This window comes from Lepisosteus oculatus, chromosome 14 (genome assembly GCF_040954835.1).
Source record: "Lepisosteus oculatus isolate fLepOcu1 chromosome 14, fLepOcu1.hap2, whole genome shotgun sequence".
Classification (NCBI taxonomy): domain Eukaryota; kingdom Metazoa; phylum Chordata; class Actinopteri; order Semionotiformes; family Lepisosteidae; genus Lepisosteus; species Lepisosteus oculatus.
Genome location: NC_090709.1, coordinates 26171056 through 26190910, shown reverse-complemented (window position 1 = coordinate 26190910; position 19855 = coordinate 26171056). Strand labels below are relative to the sequence as shown.

The following is a 19855-nucleotide window of genomic DNA, read 5'->3' as shown; positions in this document are numbered from 1 at the left end:
GTGGTGGAGGGGATCCCCATTACCTGTAAAGCGCTTTGAGTGGAGTGTCAAGAAAGCGCTATATAAGTGTAAGCAATTATTATTATTATTATTATTTATTAACTGTTTTTTAGATATTTAAACAGGATCAAGAAAAGAATCAGTACTCACCAATCGGTGAAGTTAATCGATTTTTCTACGGTTCTTCAGTTGAAATAATTGGTTGTCGATAGATAAGTGATCAATAACTCTTCTCCGTGCTCCTCCCGCGCTCTTTCTCTCTCTGATCCCGGCTCTCTGGCTGGTGTCTGTGACGTCACAGCGCTTATTCTGACAGAGCAGAGTGCGTCTCTGCTGCTTTTGTGTGTCTTTTTCAGGAATACCAGAAGTACTCGAAATGTTGCAAATAGAAAAGCGTCTTTTTCGTTTTGTAAAAAAGTGAGTGCTGATTTTTATTTTAAACAGGAAATGCATGCATGTTGAAACACTAAATTCTATAAATAATTGAGAAATAATAAAGCCAGGAAAACATATATGTAAAAATACAATTTGATCACATAATTTACTTCATTACCTCTGGTGGTTAAATGTTTTTTTCTGTTGTGTTTTTTCTCTTGTACCTGTTTCTGATCCTCTGGTTGTAGTTATATTTGTAAATTCCATATGTTTAATTAAAAAAAGAGCGCGTCTCTGCTGGAGGAGACTCCTGTCCGGAGCCCGGAGGGCTTTTCATACAAATATAACATCTCCCCCCCAAAAAAAATGGGCTGTGAAGAGAGGCGATTTATAACAGTTGGAGGAGGAGAGCGACAAACCGAGGAATGAAATTCATTAAACAGAAAGAAAAAAGTTTACTTCACAGATTAATGCGTTACAAAGCATACCCACGTGGAGCAGTAGAGAACGAGCACGAGTCCCTGAAATAAGCGCTTTTAAGGGTTTTACACGAATCATCAGAGTATAGAACCTAGGAGGATCAGACTCATGTTCCTGGAGGTTAAAATGTGTATCCTGGTTTCATTTCCACCCAGCTCTCAGCTCTATAGGTAGTCTGATGATTTAAATTAACTGTATAACTGTTACAAGACTTCATCTAATTGCACATTTATAAATGTGCAATTGTGAGAGCAGCTGATTCCCAGGTCTGGTGTAGAATCACCAGAGCACTGCTCAGAGATACAGACTGGTCAACTGGTCACTATTGTAGTCACGACCATCGGCCCATTGGCTACTAATAATCAATATACTGATCAGAGTGTCAATACTGCTGTTTATTACATAAATACTAATATAATTCCACACTCACTTGTGTTATAAAACACTTAAAAACATGTTTGGAGGCTGATATACAGTAAAGAAAGTAATACTGAAGGGCTGGAAGTCCTGGAAAGGGTTAATAGAAGCTTCTTGCTTCTGCCCTGGAACAGAGCCCACAGCTGCCAGATCAGTGACCCCTGAGCCCAGTTCACAGAGAGGAGAACCAGGAGCTCTTCTGTGTTTCTAAGAGGACTGGGAGAAAGGAGAAAAGGGGGAGATGTGACTTGAGTCCAGGCTGTTCTGTCTGATATTGTTCATGTAGCAGCACTGATTGTCTGAATATCTTCTGGTTCTGGATTGTGAGGATAGAGAGCAGTACGGAGTTGAGCTTCTGTCTGAGTGTGAGTCTAAGCTGTGAATCTGACTGAGAAGAGAATAATGTTTTTTTTTATTCTGCCTCAGAATTTTTCTTATTTGCCAAGGGGTGTTACATCCCCTTCAGAAACTCTGCACAGACTGCCAGAGAGAAGAGGAGAGAGAGATGGACAGATAAGAGCACACGCAGCGAGAGAGACATACGTCTTGATTTACTTTGAATCAAGTGTTCATTTCTTTTCTGGAACAAGTTGTTTCTAAACTTCAAGAAATTCAAACAACTTATGAAAGATAAAATACAAGTCTTGCTTATCAGGACCGAAGAAATACCGCAGGAAAATTCCAGTGATTTTTCTCCTTTTAACGAAAAGTGGAGAAAAACAATGGCAGTGCATTTCCTTCGGCTTGATTTAGCTTAATACAAGTATTCACTTCCTTTTCTGTAGATTACAGCCTGCGAAAGATGAAATAAAGTTATTGGTTATTCATGGTCAGTGCAGGAGAAATACTGCTGGCTGGCAGGAAAATGTCAGTATTTTATTTTAGCTACAAATGTGTGAATGTCAAAAAACAACGGGAGTGTGTTTCTGTGCAGCTATTAAACAAAGGGCTGGTGGTTCAAACCCACTCAGGGATGCGCTTCAGATTGTTCCGCTCTCTGTTTAAACTTGATGGGATTTCTTTGCAAACCCTCTTGATCTTTGCAGGAAATGTGCATTTTACTCGTGTGGAACTACATGTAAACAATTAAGTACCTAAGTCAATGTTCAAGAGAACCATTTTCACGTGTGGAATTTTATCTTCAACTGGCTGTCAGGAGAATTCATTCATACACCCGTTGTATCCTTAGCAAAAATATTTTAAAATTAGATCACAGATTTGTTGGAGAACTTGACAATCCTTGACAATCATTAAATGAGCATTATACAAATGTGCGTTGATATTTTGTGTATGTACCTTAATTGTAATAAAAATAAACATAATTGATTTGATATGGATGTTCATTTGAAGGATTTGAGGAAACTATCAAGGATCTCAGAACAACCAAAGATACAGATGCAGCCATTCAAAATGGGTGAGGTATTTCGCGGCATACCGCGACACGCCCACCGGGGTATCACGCGGTTCACGTGTGTCACGTGACTAACTATCCAGCGTCGCCTTGTAAAACCGCCAGGGGGAGCTTAACCTCTCATGTATGGCATTTGAGCCTTTAATTTTGAACTGTATATTACAGCATGTTAATCATCAGTCATTCAAATGTTGGTATATTTTATGAAAGCAAGATTGCTCAGTTGGACAAAAGTACACAACCTACTTTTATCAGAAATATTTATGCATCAAAGCCTTTACTGAAGATATTACTCATAGTATTAATAATGGATGACTTTGGACAAGCTGTATACTCAAAGTATAATTTCTTTAGCACATTTGTACAAGCACTTGGAATCTGTCCAAGCCATACTTTGTCAGGCATTTTGTTTTACTTCAACGGGCATAAAAACTTCCTTGCTTTTAACAGGGCGTTTCATAATTTCTAACTACGAAAATGATTTAAAATGCGACACCTATCATGAAAAGAAAAAAATACACACCAGTATTCCATTTCTCCCTAAACATTGTAAGCTTCGAAGTCTTTAACTAACGTGATACCGGAGTCAACAAGCATACTTTTAGAATTTGATTAAAAGGGAATATAATATGGAATCGCGTATCTCAAGAATTTAATAACGGTATGATTATATCCGTGTACTGCGGCAGGGCTGTGTAAGGCTGTTTCGCCTGCCTGTTTATGTGAGCTGTCTTGTAGCCTACTGGTCTAGGTGCATGACTACCAACTGGCAGGTTGTGTGTTTGAATCCAGCTGGTGCTGGACCTTCCAGTTTTATTTATTTATTTTTTAATCGCGTAACATAAACATATTACTGTATGCAAACTGTACTGTATACAATATGTATATGTATATTTAATGTCTTAACTGTGCCCGTTTAAGTATTGAATATTCATATCTAATTTTACCACTGAAGGGAAATCTTAACATAAACATACAGTATATGGCTGGTCTCGGTACTTTAAAGAAAAAAATACACACCAGTATTCCATTTCTCCCTAAACATTGTAAGCTTCGAATGAAACCACTAAATAAAGACATAAATATAGAAATCTTAAGATTTGTTTTATTTAATGTTGGTAGCAGGATGAACTGTCAGAGTATATATTTTGTCGCAAAGTTGCTACAAGATGTTAACAGTGAAAAAGGTATTTAGAAATGAGTTATTTCAAGATGAAAAAGAAAACATACACGAAACATGGTTTCATTACGACCAGAATCGGTCTTGAGATATTTTTAACTTGATTTACAGTATTTGAGAGGTATGTCTTAACACCGATACTAAAGTGCTTAAGTACTGCTCACGTATATGTTTCTAGGTTTATATTATGCATTTCATACGGTCAAATTACTTTTGAGCAACTAATAAGAAGCGCGAAACGGTATGCGTTTTAGTTTCGTTTTGTGCTGGAACCCGTGGATTGATTAGAGATATCAAGTACATACAAGTCATTTTTTAAATGTTGTAGTTCGTCTTGAAAAAATGTTACGAGTACATCATCTATCAACAATTACACAGGTTCTGTTTCCATATTGCGGATTTTGGTTAGGTATTATCAAATCCAGTGGCGCTGTGTGTTACTTTACTGAGTCCCATGTCACATGGTCTGTGATTGAAACCTGTAAAACCGGTTTAATTCGTCACAGCCAGCACTCTTCAGGTGTGAGGGTCTTCTGCTCAGAATGAAACGCTAAAATGTTTGTGTATATTCTAATGGTAGTGGGGGCAGGGTGTGTGGGAACAGGTTTGGTTGAAATTGCATTGGAGATCTATGTTCTTCACACCTGAAACATTTTCTCTGAAAGGATTTTCTTCGCAGTTTAACCGATTTTGTTACAGCATGTTACAGTTTACTATTATTAACCATGTTAATTTTAAGTGCTTAATGTAAAATCTTGTAAAAATATATTTTCATTGTTCAAATATACATTAATATACATTAAGTCTGATTATCATATAATAAGTTAAATACAAAACTAAAGAAAAAATAGGGTTAAATATAATTCAAAATATTTTGCTAACAATGTTAACTGTTTATGAATAATAAAATGTATTAACTAAGGAGTAGGATGGCACAGTTGTTAGTATGTTTTTTGTTTTGTTTCTTTTTCATAAATACAACAGTAGTACCTGATGTCTCAGTGGCTTTCAAAATTAAATTATGCATGCAAACCTGTGAACTAGAAAGATAACTAAGATTTTAATACTAATTAAATGACCGCGGGCACTTTCCACCCCCTCTACATTCTCAGAGTAGAACAGACTAACCTTCTAATGAAAGACGGTCCACCCCCCACGGACAGGAAAAGTGCCCACAGGCACTTAAACTTAATATGGTCAGTAACAGTAAACAGTAACATGGTAAGAAGGAGCACGTACAAACGTTTTCGAAATAACCACATGTAAGACTCTGATGCTTAAAATGTTTAGGGAGAAAGTGGAATACTGGTGTGTATTTTTTCTTTAAACTACCAATACCAGCCATATACAGTCTGTAACGTAGGGATTTCTATATGTCTTTATTTAGTGGTTACATTAGTGACAAAGGCTAAACTTTTAGCTTCAGTAACGTGTACATATCTCCCCTTTTTATAAAACGACTTGGTTGAAAACTGTTCCAGAGCCACTGTTGTTTCATCAGTGAAAAGTACATCATGAAATGCCTCTCCCTGTTCAATCCACTGGAAAAAAGAAAAGGAGCATAAAGCTTCTGATGGTCATAAACGATATTCATTTAGGAGCAGCATCAGAGGTATGTTTTTAACTGCACTGCATTGGAGAGAATACCATAGTGTGTTTTTTTTTTTTTATTCCCTGGCGGAAACTGGCTTCCAGAAGAATCAGTATGGCTCAGAGATTAAATAAAACTTCACAGACATTAACGAAGAGCATAACGCGTGTACTGTATACACTGCAAGTACAACCCAACTCTCTGCAGGAGTGCTGGCTGTGACGAATTGAACCGGTTTCACGGGTATTTTCAAAGTAGGAGGCGAGATTTCCAGCAAAAGACCCCCCCCTCAAAAACTCAGTAAATACAGTACTTAAAGGCTAGGCTCCCGACTATGGCGAAAGGAACCCTTCTTTCATTAGAAGACAATGAACATATTTTAGCCCTGAATGAATTAATAGCAAAAATGGTTTACATAAAAGACATTTTTCCAAGAAAGTTTAGCCTTTGTCACTAATGAAACCACTAAATAAAGACATAAATATAAAAATCTTAAGATTTTTAAAATACATGACTTTGCTAAAATTTATTTGAAAATAAAAACAATTACAACCACCAGGGGAGAGAGAGAACAGGGGAGGGATGTTGGTTTTGCATAAGGGGCGGGGCTATGGAAATTAGGTCTGTTTGGGAATGTGTAGTTACATGTTCTGGCTGTTTGTGAATTATCGTTGTTGAGTATGGAGTGTTGAGGTATTGATTTTGTTTAATGCTTTATGTTGAAAATTGAGGTGGATTTTGTTTATGATAAACAGGATAAACTGGGATGGGAGGAAGGTTTGGTTTTGCATAAGGGGCGGGATTATGATAATTGGAGGACTTTGCGAGAGTAAAATGGTCTGATTATTTGATTTGTTTGATTATTTTTGTATTGTGGTTGTTATCTATGTTTTTGGTTGGTATTATGTTTATATGGTTGTTTTTGTTGGTTGGTTGTTATTATGGTTATTAATAATACGATCTATAGTTGAAATCTGAGCCTAAATAAAAAGAAAAAGCAAGTGATTAGGTTTATGAGCAATCTAATTACTTATTCGTTTAAAACGCTATATAAAATAAAGTTTATTATTAATTTGCTGGACAGAGCGGTGAACATTATTATGCATAAGACAATGATAACGATCCTGATCAGTTTAGAAATCTGTGTACGCTGTTAGGTTTTTACTTCTTAAACTTTTAAAATACACGTTTTGAATAGAAAGAAATCCTCTTCCTGGTACAGTATGTATAGCAAACCAGCACGTCTTTTTTCTCCAATCAGAGGGGTGTCAGATGGTGTCAGCCAATCACCATTCTGCGTTGGGTAGCGACGGGTGACTGTTCTCAGGCGGAAGATGTAAACAGCTTAATGTTCGTGTTAAATATTTTTTTTTAATTAAAATTCATTCTATACAGCAATCGCATATTTGGGTACCGTTTCATAAAACTTTCATGCTTAAAATGTTTAGGGAGAAATGGAAGACTGGTGTGTATTTTTTCTTTAAACTACCAAGACCAGCCATACACAGTACAGTTTACATACATACAGTAATGTTTATGTTCCTAAATTAATATCGTTTATGACCTTCAGATGCGTTATGCTCCTCTTCTTTTTATGCTCAGCTACTAAAATTTCCCTTTAGTGGTAAAATCCATATAAATATTCAAAACTAAGCGGATTGAAACGTGCACAGTAAAGACATTAAATGATTAAATCTTTGCATTACCAACCAATGCACCACGAGTGCCCCTGTCGGTCATTTTGGCCAGCCAATCACTTACCGCGGTGCCCTACGGTGCCCTGCGGTGGCTTGTGGGTAGGTTACTGTACCGCGGGTTTTTACCGCGCATTTTGAATGGCTGCATCTGTACATTTCGGCATCTGCTATTGGTAAAGATTAACGAATACAGTAAGTGTGAAGCTTGCACACACACGAGAGAAAAAAATCAAAAATCATCATCATTAAACTGATGGTGTGTATAGCAGAGGATGGTTTCGATCCATCGACCTCGGGATTATGGGCCCAGCACACTCCCGCTGCGCCACTATGCTGACAGCTGTCGCAGCGTGATTCAACACAACTGCTCTATCTTTGCTTTCTAAAAGTGCGCCCGAGATGAAAAGTCTAAACGGTAAACGCAGACGTCACTTTGAGCACTTGGTCTTTTATAGTACAAATATCACACGCTGCACTACATGGGCGTGTCTTCAAGATCGTTGTGAACCAAAGCTTCTGCTTTCCGAGGCAACTGATTCTTTCGTCGTTAATTCCCAAAGCTTCAATGAGAATCAGTGAAACGAAAACCAAACACATGTACACACTCGCGTCGTACCGTGAAAGAAAAATTATGGAAGCATTTGAGAAATAACAAGAGTAGTCTGAACATCTCCAACCTATCAACTGTTCTACAGTGATCGCTCCCTCTACACCCACTTTATAACACTGAAAATGATGCAGGAAGCACAGCAAAGTTCTAAAACCAGCGGTTGAAAAGCGTCTAGATACGTAAGATAACAATTTCTCAAAAGTAAAATCTTAATCTTTTAAATATTGTCATCCATATATTTTCGTTTTTCTCTTTTTTACATAACACGCTTTCGAGAAATAGACTGTCTTGTAATGAAAGCTGCATTAGAAAATGTGTATCTAAATTAAAATCGGGAATATGTCTTTTGCGTTATTCAGCTTTCTTAGCGCTTGGGTCTCGATTCAGATATTGCAATGAAAGCAACAGGGGAGTAAGTTTTCCTTTTCTAAATCAAAGGTGGTCTGCTCACAAGGAAGTATAAAAACTTCAGCGTTTACTTTTTGAAGACCGCAAATGGTCGAAACACTGTTGCTTCATAAGCTAATAAGTAACATTTCTGAGCACGCATTGTATTACTAATGCTATTATTAAAAAAAGCTTAAATTCACATAATGGAATTTGGACGGCTCAAAGTAGTCTATTCCTTGTACAACTTTACTTGCCCGCTGAGTAGAGTTTTAACCAACGACAGCAGATGTAGCAGTAATAGCAACAACGTGGTTAGAGTGTCACAATACACTCTATGAAAGAATTGCGGCTTCAGATCGTTTTGTTCTGTTGAAGCTGCCTACAGGCTCTAAATTGTTGACATTGGCTGTGATCTTTTTTCAGGTTTCATGAAATTCTTCACATATTTGAAATATTTCATTCGGGTTCGCCTAATACACGGTGCAAACCGTACCTGCAGCAGAATGCTGTGGCACATTAAGCCGTTTTGTTTAGCGGTTGTAAGGATTGAGGAGCGTACTACAAATCGAGCAAGCGAAAAGAAAATTAAACAGGAGTCACTTTTTGGATTGCTAATCCATTGTGCTCTGCTCGTCGAGGTTCAAATCCCATCCTTGTCATGGTTAAGGCCTGAGACGTGTGTGTTTTTTCTAAACGGTGTTTGCATTTGTTTCCTCTTTTACTACTGTACTAGAGCAGTAATATTTCTAGCGGTGGAAGAACATGGTATCACAGGCTGACGGCAGGAACACGTGGCCAGAAGCTGCAGTACATTGGTTTTGGAACAGCAATAACTTTCCTGTGGAGACAGGTGCGCCGGTATTAATACAGCTCTTTCGAGCGGAAAGAGTAACAAGAACTGACTTAAACTTACCAGTTAACCTGCTGTCTAGATTCAAGCCAATACAGTGAGGCACGAAGTAGGGTGGGAGCGGCGAGGGCACAAGCCCTAGAACCCGAATCCGTTACGATAACAAAAGGACAGACAATGAAATATGGGCTATTTCGAAGTCGCAAATGTGAGATATAAAGTCAAAATTCTGAGTTTTTAGGTCGCAATTCTGAGATTCTAAGTCACAAGTCTGAGATACCATAGTGCGTTTTCTTTTACTCCCTGGCGGAAACGGGCTTCCATTGGTTCTCAGTGCTGCGAAGCAAAAGCAATCTCTGAGAAATCAGACAAATTATTATCAGAACATGTCAAAAGCTGATCAGTATTTCTTTACTGGGAAGCAAAGAAATGCTTGTATTACACATTTTAATATGACATGCAATTACACATGAAAATTAGTAAAATTATTTTCATTGCGGTACATGTTGATAGAACAGCCCCCTCGATAAAAGAAAGTGTGGACGGACGTGTCGCATGTTCCGTACTCTGTCTGACAGCGAGTTTAACACACTGTCCTTGGAAATTAGAAACTAATTGAACAATAAATTAATCTGAGCAAATTTTACACGCGTGGGTGATTTAATTCTGTCGAAATTACGTGGAACTCCTCCGCTGGGGTCAGATACACACGGGAAAGTGTTCAGGCGGCTTCACGGAGTCCCGCCTCAGACTGGAAGCAGGTTCTAATTAGACGCTGAGAACAATCCGGGTCTCTGTGTGTAATTGATTGTGTTGATTGAGCGGTAGTGCGACCATGTGTGTGGTAGCATAGTCCTGTTAGTATAAAAACCTAGTCACCGCGTTCACATTTTATGCTCTCTTGCTTCAACACAGTTTGGTGGTTTACGTGTCTTACTTCTGTAGCAGTTTAGCGGGACGTCAATTTGGCAATGCGCTCGTTTCTCTGTGCTGTGCCTGTGCGCAGGGGCCGGGCTCCCCGCACTGATCTCCGCCGGGCCGGCTGGCTGGGACTCTCGGAAATTAGCGCTCCAGGCCGACCTCCCGGCTCCTGAAGACGCAGCCCAGTCGGAGGACGAGCCTGGCAGATGCGCCCTCCGAAGACCTGTCTGCAAGCGAGAACGACTCGCAGTCCTTGGCTCCCGACTTTCGCCGCCTTCCCGTGTCCAGAGACCCGTACTCGCCCTACTTCGACAAGGAGAAGATGAAGCCCGAAGCCGGCAGCCGCCCCTTACCCGCCTACATCAAGAGCATCCTGTTTCCTCCCCAGCGAGGGCGGCAGCTGGCTCGCCCGGCCATCGGGGGCACCCGAGGAGTGGCTGTGTGGTGCGACTCCAGCAGGATGTACGTGAGGGTCAGTCGGCTCCTGTTCGGCTTCAGCTGTCGGCCATCGGAGGTGACCTTGGGCAACTGCAGCGTCAGCCGAACCACACGCAGTTACTTCTACTTCATCTACGGGCTTCACGAGTGCGGCACCGAGCGATCGGTAAGCGGGTCTTCATCTACAGGAAGTGTATCGATGTGAGCAGTAGGGCCAGTGTCGGGGTTGCCTTTTCTGGGAATATCCCTTCCTCTGTGACCCTGCAGGTTGTCCAGGGCCGCCTGGTGTACTCCAACACTCTCCGCTATGCCCCGCCCTCCTCCAGTGCACCTGTGCATCGCTTCATTCCCTTCTCTGTGCCTGTCAAGTGCTCCTACAACAGGTAGGCAGGGCTCTGCTGCTGCGGAGAAGCTGCTGGGGAAAGTGTCCAGATGCCCCTCATCCCCTCTGTCCTGCAGGTTCCACTACTCCTACAAGGTTGGCTATGTTCCCACGTGGGCCAGGAGAAGGACTTTCTTCAAGGACCTGAAGAACAAGCACAGCTTTGTGCTGCTCACCACCAACTGTAAGCTCCTTGAGTGAGTGGCTCCTCCTGCCTTCTCTCTCTCCCTCTCTCCAGCCCGCTGGGTCCGGCTCTCTCCTAAGGATGAGTACTTCCAGGCCACTGCCTACTTTGCCACAGTAGAGCAGAGGCTGTACATCCACTCGTGTTACGTAACGGAGAAACCGGACCAGCACTCCCAGCCCCGTTTCCCCGTGATCGACAACTTGGGGTATGGCCCCTTCTGGGAGGAGAGGTGGGCAGGAGCCCTGAGAGCCTGCAGGGGTTCATCCTTGTCGTTGTCCCCAGGTGCATGGTGGACAGCAAGGCAGATGGCTGCCTGTCCAGGTTTGTCCCCTCCAAGCAGAAGGATGTGCTCCGCTTCACGATTGATGCCTTCCTCTTCCAGAAGAAGCTGTCCAGGAAGGTACTGCTCTCAAAGGCTGCTCAGCCTTCTTGCTCTACTGATCCATGGTCTGCTTTCACATCCATGATCTAGATGTGAACCAGACTGTGGCAGCTGTAGTGCCTAGAGCTGCCAGCTTGCCTTCACTGATGGCAGAAGGTCCTTCTCTGTCCCTCTATTGGCCTTGATCCCTTAATGCTGTGACCTTCCCTCTTGTAGCATGAAGTGACTGAGCTGTACATGCACTGTGCCATGGCTGTGGCTCCTGCTAAAGCAACACCAGGGACCAAGTCCTGCACCTACAACAGGGAGGCGAAGAGGTACTTCTGCAAGGAGCCTGCTGAGGGTGCTCTGGAACATGCCAGGTGGAGGCCTCACCTGTCCTCCTCTCCTCCAGGTGGGAGGAGCTGTATGGTGACCATGAGGTCTGTGCCTGCTGTGAGTCCAGGTGTGCTGGCAGCCGGAATGAAGGTGGGTCTGGTTCTCTATCCCTTGTGGATGCATCTCTGCCCAAGAGACAACCATGCTTGGACAACTGAGGAATGATCCTGTGCTGGACAAAAGGACTGTGTAGATGAGTAGACTGTGGGTCTCTGGGTATAGCAGATCCCTCACTCCTGGGTGCTGCTTGTCCACAGGTACCAGGAGCCTGGTGACCAGCAGTCGGGTGGCTGTGGCACCAGTAGAAGCTCCTCTGGATGTGGGAGCTGACTGGACTGAGGATGAGGAGGGAGACCCTCAGAGCTCCAGTGAGGATGTGGAGGGAGCAGAGGACTTTGGAGATATTGGCCAGTGGACAGGTAGGGTCTGGCAGGAGGAGCTCCTGTAGGGGTGGGTGTCCTGCAGTGTAGCTGGATTGTTCTCCTTTTTCCTCCCCAGGTGCCTGAATGAAGGCTCCAGCCTGGCCCTTGTGACTCTCCTGCCTCCACTTGCCTTGTAATGGCAACATCTCAATAAAGCTGTGAAAGACCCTTCTGCCTGCCCTTGTTTCTTTATGGTTTATAGGTTTGAATGGGGTGGAGAGATTCAAGGGAAGTGAGACCCATTAACCAATGGAAGTATTTGTGGGGGGGTTCCCCTTTCAGGAATGCTTCTTGTATTGCTGCCAATGAGGACTGAAAATGGCTGGAGTAATAAAGCATTGTAGTGGGGGAAGATGGCTGCATTATTCCTTGGGCAGGGCAGTGTGACTTTTTTTTTTTATTTACTGGGGGAGAGACAGAGGTGTTCAAGATACTGGAAATCCTCCCGTTTCCGAGAGGGGTAGTGCTTATGGAGTGTGAGTTGCCACTGTAGTGCCCAGTAAGAGTGAGATCTGGTGTCCTATTCTAGGCTGCACAAACTGTCTAAAATAAACACAAGGAAGGAATTGTCAACAGGGGCTTGGTGTAAAGTAGGCCTTCCCTTCCTTAGCAAAGGAACAATACTGGTGCACAAACATCAGTGAATAATGGTGCAGTTAGAATCTCGGAGGTCTTGTCTTATGGGCGTTGGTTTCACAGCAGTGGTAGTGGACAGTCATGGGGAAGTATTAGGATTGAGACTGGAGATCCCAGCACTTGATCCGGAAGACAGGTGTTCACGACCACCTGTACCAGCAGCACAGACTGTGTAGATTGAGACTGAACGCTTACTACACAAAGCCTCTCCCCTGTTTCAGTGTCCCATGTCATGAATTTCAAGTGAATCCTAGTCTCCCTTTGTGACTACCTATAATTTGCACAAATCATGATGGCCCACTAACAATGTCAATTTTTAGCCCTACTGCACTGCCCTATTAAAGCTTCAAGGTTTTAGGATAAACTATTTTATAAAATGGTTCCAAAGGTGGCTTCTCAAAGTACTTGACATAATTACAATTAGAATACACAGGATAAAACAGTTCCAATAGACAGAGGAGACCATGGATGGTGGTACTAAGGAAAGTAGAAGCAGAGGGGTAAAGAATGGAACCAGTTCAGTAAAGGCTCTTCTACAGAAGAAGGTGTTGAGTCTGAATTTGAAGGATTTTAGGGAAGGTGACTCTGGTATCCTTGGGGAGAGAGTTCCAGAGCTTGGGGGCATAACAGCAGAAGGCCCTGTCACCCATACAGTCTAGACAGGCTTGGGGGACAGTTAGGAGACTAGAATTAGAAGAGCGAAGGTTATGATGTGGGGAGTAGGGTGATAATAGATCAAACTGCTACTGAGGTGCAACTGAAATGTGACGGCATGTTCTACAATTTATGCAAGAAAGGGTAATGTTAGGCTTTTATGGACCGTTGGTACAACAGCAGTGTTCAAGGATTCATTTCTAATATTGAGGACAATGGGTTATATACCCATCGTTCTTACCAAAGGATCAGAGACCTTTTGCTATATAAAAAGACTCCTTTCCACCACTAATTTATACAGGTTTGGTTCATTTGGGTTTTATCATTTAAACATTTAAGTGAAGTCATTGTCCTGCTCGCAGCCGAGCCCGACACACGGTACAGTCTGGTTTCTGTCGCTGGGCGCTCACCCTGCGGTCCATATGGGTCCTAATGCCCCAGTATACGGCAGTGGCAATTTCCCTAAGGAAACAAATACTCCACATTAGTCTGAATGCCACATTCTTCATTGGTCCCATAACATCACAGAAATATAAAAACAAAACTACTCACTCTTTAATCTCGTCTAATCCAAGACACACCAAATATCACAGTCTTCTTTTAACACGCGTGCTGTGATTCCTCTATGTAGCAGAAATGACAACCGAGGAGCCAAGAGATCATTTCAGCATTTCGCGTCTGAACGGAAAACACAAACGACCAACTTGGAATGACTTGCTTTTGACACTTTTCAAAGCGTTCTTTGTGCACGACAACTGCGCCACCAAGCAAACTACATAAATATGAGAAAACACGCAAGAGAGTTGTCACTCAGAGTGTCGAAGGGTCGATGTATACTGGGGCTCAGTTGAAATACAACGTCAGGACTTTTCCGAATTATGTCACACAAAGAGAGCACAGCCTTTTCCACCCTGCCACATGTAACTTGGTAACTCGCCGTGATCGTATAGTGGTCAGTACTTTGTGTTGTGGCCGCAACAATCCGGGTCACGGCAGAATAGGGGCGTCTGCTTTTACTACTTGCACGAATTAAGGCAAAAAAAAGCCAATCGATGTGAACGAACGGCGCTTTACAGAGGAGTACTGCCTGACTGGATCGTTAATGAACGACAGAGGCCACTCTGACCTCTTCTCAGTTTTCTTCAATGACTTACTAAGGATCTTCTTCACATTCGCCCATGCAGGGGAAGCCAGTTACACCAAAGCAAACGCAGGAAAGGGCATTTCAAGCAGAGACCAGGAGGGACTTGTTTACACCGAGAGTGGTCGGAGAATGGAACAATGCGCCCAGCCCTGTTGCTGGAGCCGATTCTTGATGAGATCTTGGGCTCACTAAGAGGCCCCCGCTGGATGCTAATCTTTCTGTTGTTCTTGCAGGTCCTGCGCTGCTTTTGAGCCTACAGAGCTCGTCCTGGTCTGTCGGCACAGCCCAATTGCAAATGATCGGCTCCGCGTACAGAAGGAACGTGCATTTGGTACAAGAGTGCACGAAGGCACCGGAAATACATTGAGAACAAATGACCAGTCGCTCAAGACCTCGATGAAGTACAGGAGCGTGCAAAACAAGGCTGTTTCAACCCGGTCTCGAACCGAGGACCTTTCGCGTGTTAGGCGAACGTGATAGCCGCTATACTACGGAAACCTGCAGGGACTGCTGCTGGTGTCTCACTTGCGTTTCGGGCTGAGAAAGGGAGGCGACACTTTAGGCAGGGGGCGCTGGAGAGAGGAACAAAGGGCGCGATGAAACAGAATGCCGAAACCCGGGATTGAATCAGGGAGCTTTAGATCTTCAGTCTAACGCTCTCCCAACTGAGCTATTTCGGCGGTGTGCAAAGCCCACAGCCACCTGCTCCAGCCTTCCTGTGTTGCGGCATGAGCGCACCAAGAGGAGCGGGAGAGTGTTGCAGGAACGTCACTCAAAAGGAAAGGAACATGTGACCGGTCGCTCAAGACCTCTGTGAAGTACAGGAGCGTACAAAAAGAGGCTGTTCCCGTCCGGTTTCGAACCGGGGATTTTTCACGTGGGAGGCAAACGTGATAACCGCTGCACTACGGAAACGGTGAGAAAAGGGGGCCACCGGCAGTGAGTATTCAACCTTATTGCATTACTGCTCCCAACCAGTTGATATCAATTTAATTCCTAAGGGTTATGTACATGTTTTGAGTATCTCATGTAGAAGTTGTAAACAAGTTCAATTACGAAACGGTCTAAATGAATGATATACTTATGTCCTCTTGATATGTGTAACTCTTTGTAACTGAATGAATTTATATCTTTTGTATTCTGATAACCCTTATGATAAGATCTGTTAGGTTTGTATGCATATTCTATATATTAACAAATGTATCCTCGTGTATTAGTACCTGTGTGTGCGTTGTTTGAGTTATGTCGCATGGTTGGATTCTAAGACCATTAAAATAATCAATTTTGTGATTTACTGCCACAAAAATAATTGTCCCAGTAAATGCCCAAACCCCTACAGAACTGGTGCCTCGTGAGAGAACACTACAACAGTGTGTGATATCCTGTCCCAGCCTGAGGAGCAGACAGCAAGCCTGTCTCTTAATAATACTAATAATACAGTGTGCAATTCCCTCCCCCAGCCAGAGTAACAGACAGTGAGCCTGTCTCTCAATAATAATACAGTGTGTGATCTCCTGTCCCAGCCTGGGAAACAGTGAGTCAGCCTCTCAATAATTATAATACAGTGTGATCTACTGTCCCAGCCAGAGGAACACACAGTGAGCCTGTATCTAAATAATAATAATACAGTGCGTGATCTCCTGTACTAGCCTGAGGAACAGACAGCGAGCCTGTCTCTCAATAATGATAACCTAGTGTGGAATGTCCTGTCCCAGTCTGAAGGACAAACAGTGAGCATGTCCCTCAGTAATAATAGAACAGTGTGTGATCTCCAGTCCCAGCAGGAGGAACAGACAGTGAGTCTGTATCTCAATACTAATAATACAGTGTGTGATCTCCTGTCCAAGCCTGGGGAACACTGAGCCTGTCTCTCAATAATAATAATACAGTGTGTGATTTCCTGTCCCAGCCTGGGGAACAGTGAACCAGATACTCAATAATAATAATACAGTGTGTGATCTCCTGTCTCAGCCTGGGGAACACTGAGCCTGTCTCTCAATACTAATTATACAGTGTGTCATTTCCTGCCCCAGTCAGAGGAACAGACAGTGAGCCCGTCTCTCAATAATAATAATACAGAGTATGACCTCCTGTCCCAGCCTGGGGAACAGTGAGCTTGTCTCTCAATAATAATAATACAGTGTGTCATTTCCTGTCCCAGCCTGAGGAACAGTGAGCCTGTCTCTCAATAATAAAAATACAATGTGTTATCTCCTTTCCCGGCCTGGGGAACACTGAGGCTTTCTCTCAATAATAATAATACAGTGTGTGATCCTCTGTCCCAACCTGAGGAACAGACAGTGAGCCTGTCTCTCAATAATAATACAGTGTGAATTCCTGTCTCAGCTTGTGGAACATACAGTGAGCCTGTCTCTCTATAATAATAATATAATGTATGACCTCCTGTCCCAGCCTGGGGAATATACAGTGAGCCTGTCTCACTATAATAATAATACAGTGTGGGATCTCCTGTCCCAGCCTGAGGAACAATGAGCCTGTCAATCAATAATAATACAGTATGTGATGTCCTGTCTTCGCCTGAGGAACAGAGAGTAAGCCTGTCTCTCAATAATAAAATAGTGTGTGACCACCTTCTGTGGTCTGTTTCAAATCTGCCCGCGATGAGACACCGAGGAGAAATGGAGAGCCCTAGTCGCGCTAGAAAATCACCCGGGAAAGAGACTTTCAATGTAGGAAAGAAAAGTCGTTAGTAACAGACATAATATGTTTGTTTTGTTTTTTTAATCCCTGCGATGTGTGACTAAGCTCATAGGACTAAGAGTTGCCCCCTTTGTCTAGATCTGGTAACCTGCTCGTCGCTGGTGGGCCAGATCGTGTCCCCCGTCACTACACTGGGGCATTAAGACCCACACAGACCGCAGGGTGAGTGCCCCCTGCTGGCCCCACTGAGAGGTGGTATCCCACCTCCTCCGCTCTCTGCGAAAAGGAGTATCTTCAGGCCCTGACATCCCACCCCTGCCACTCTCTGCGTAAATAAGTATCATCAGCCCTGACATCCCACCCCTGCCACTCCCTGCGTAAAGAAGTGTCGTATGGCCTTGACATCACACCCCCACCACTCTCTGCGGAAAGCACTGCCGTATAGCCCTGACACCCAACCCTCCACTCTCTGCATTAAGCACTGTCGTATAGCCCTGACACCCACCCCTCCACTCTTTGAATAAAGCAGTGTCGTCAGGCCCTGACATCCCACCCCCGCCACTGTCTACGTAAAGTAGTGTCGTCAGTGCCTGACATCCCACTTCCGCCACTCTCTGCATAAAGCAGTGTTGTCAAGCCCTGACATCCCTCCCCCGCCACTCTCTGTGTAAAGCACTGTCGTATGGCCCTGACATCACACCCCCACCACTCTCCGCGTAAAGGACTGCCGTATAACCCTGACACCCACCCCTCCACACTCTGCCGAAAGCACTGTCGTATAGCCCTGACATCCCACCCCTCCACTCTCTGCATAAAGCAGTGTCGTCAAGCCCTGACATCCCACCCCCACCACTCTCTGTGTAAAGCAGTGTCATATGGCCCTGACATCCTAGCCCCACCACTCTCTGTGTAAAGCAGTGTCATATGGCCCTGACATCTCACCCCCACCACTCTCTTTGTAAAGCACTGTTGTATGGCCCTGACATCACACCCCCACCACTCTCTGCGGAAAGCACTGTCGTATAGCCTTGACACCCACCTCTCCACTCTCTGTGTAAAGCAGTGTCATCTAGCCCTGACATCCCACCCCCTCCACTCTCTGAATAAAGAAGTGTCTTATGGCCCTGACACCCACCCCTCCATTCTCTGCATAAAGCAGTGTCGTCAGGTCCTGACATCCCACCCCTCCACTCTCTGCGTAATGCGGTATCGTCAGGCCTTGACATCCAACCCCCGCCACTCTCTGCGTAAAGCAGACATGTTACAGACATTTACAACAAAGACATATTATAAAATATTGACATATACTGTAGGCGGCTGGAGCATTATTGGGAGACAGACTCACTGTTCCTCAGGCTGTGACAGGAGATCACATACTGGGCTGCCAGATCAACTGAGTTCCCTCCTCCCTCTCCCAGTAGGATTGGGACCCGTTGTGATTCTGGCAGGTGTGGGAACTCTGGGATTAGATTTCTGAATTTCGGGAAGAATGTTTCTCTAATCCCAGAGTATATGTCACAGTGCAGTAGGAAGTGTCTCTATTTCTCCCCGCTGGCAGTGGGAGCACAGCCTGTCCTCTCTGGGCAGCCAGGTCTGCCTGTGTCGCCCAGTTTCTATGGCCAGGTTGTGGTCACTGAGCCTGTACTTCGTCAGGGTTTGTTTCTGTTTGTTATTTTTTATTTTGGTCAAATATTCAGCTAGTGTGTATTGTCTGTTTAAGGTTCTGTAGCATTCCAGTAGCATTCCAGTAGCATTCCAGTTTATGTTGTGTTTGTGTGTGTGTGTCCCAGTGTGTGAGATATTGCTGTTTGATCTGTGCTGTGATGTGGTTGAGTCTGGGTTGTGGTGCCCTAGCAGTGCTGTCCTGAGGCTGGTTAGTGTCGGTGTCACTCACTGCGAGTGTGATCTCAGCAGAGTCTCTGTACTCTTGGGACACTTGACTCACCTGTCTCTCTCTTTCTCTCCCTGTACTGTCCCTCTCCTGCCCCCTCTCTCCCTCTTCGGACTCCAGCTGGAGGAGGTCCAATCACCACCTCCTGTGAGACAGAAGAAAAATAAGGTGGGTAATGCTCTGATCCTCTCTTTACTCCTGTCCAGTGTCCAGTCAGTGTCCAGTCAGTGTGTCTGTATGAACCCCTCTCTCTCTCAGTGCAGTGTTCATGTACTGGAGTGTCCAGTCATGTGTCTGTATGAACCCCTCTCTCTCTCAGTGCAGTGTTCATGTACTGGAGTGTCCAGTCAGTGTGTCTGTATGAACCCCTCTCTCTCTCAGTGCAGTGTTCATGTCCTGGAGTGTCCAGTCATGTGTCTGTATGAACCCCTCTCTCTCTCAGTGCAGTGTTCATGTACTGGAGTGTCCAGTCAGTGTGTCTGTATGAACCCCTCTCTCTCTCAGTGCAGTGTTCATGTCCTGGAGTGTCCAGTCAGTGTGTCTGTATCAACCCCTCTCTCTCTCAGTGCAGTGTTCATGTCCTGGAGTGTCCAGTCCGACTCTTAACGTGACTCTCCTGTCTCTGCTTCAGAAGCGCTGGTGGGTCTTTTTAAACTCCCTGAGCTGCGTGTCGTTGGAGACAGATGATCAGGACGAGCCGATGGAGGCGGCGGAGACCGTAGCTCAGGAGAGGAAGAGCGAGGGAGAGGAGGAGCAGG

The 19855-nt window shown here is 44.1% G+C and overlaps 2 protein-coding genes, 1 long non-coding RNA gene and 1 other non-coding gene across 4 annotated transcripts in view; 3 read left to right on the top strand and 1 right to left on the bottom strand.

Moving 5' to 3' along the window:
• LOC138242535 (scavenger receptor cysteine-rich type 1 protein M130-like) overlaps positions 1-19855 on the top strand; it is a 358811-nt gene that overhangs the window by 82471 nt on the left and 256485 nt on the right. The gene's annotated exons all lie outside the window — the stretch shown is intronic.
• On the top strand, positions 9930-11781 carry LOC138242489 (zona pellucida sperm-binding protein 3-like). Its single transcript, XM_069198031.1, has 6 exons — positions 9930-10526; positions 10628-10743; positions 10820-11134; positions 11212-11329; positions 11528-11628; positions 11706-11781. The coding sequence occupies exons 1-3, from the start codon at positions 10245-10247 to the stop codon at positions 10941-10943; spliced, it is 522 nt and encodes a 173-aa protein (XP_069054132.1). The 5' UTR covers positions 9930-10244; the 3' UTR covers positions 10944-11134; positions 11212-11329; positions 11528-11628; positions 11706-11781.
• On the top strand, positions 11955-12279 carry LOC138242495 (uncharacterized). The gene is made up of 2 exons (XR_011191626.1): positions 11955-12108; positions 12188-12279. It is a non-coding gene; the product is annotated as an uncharacterized lncRNA (long non-coding RNA).
• trnaf-gaa (transfer RNA phenylalanine (anticodon GAA)) lies at positions 15153-15225 on the bottom strand. The gene has a single exon. It is a non-coding gene; the product is annotated as a tRNA-Phe (tRNA).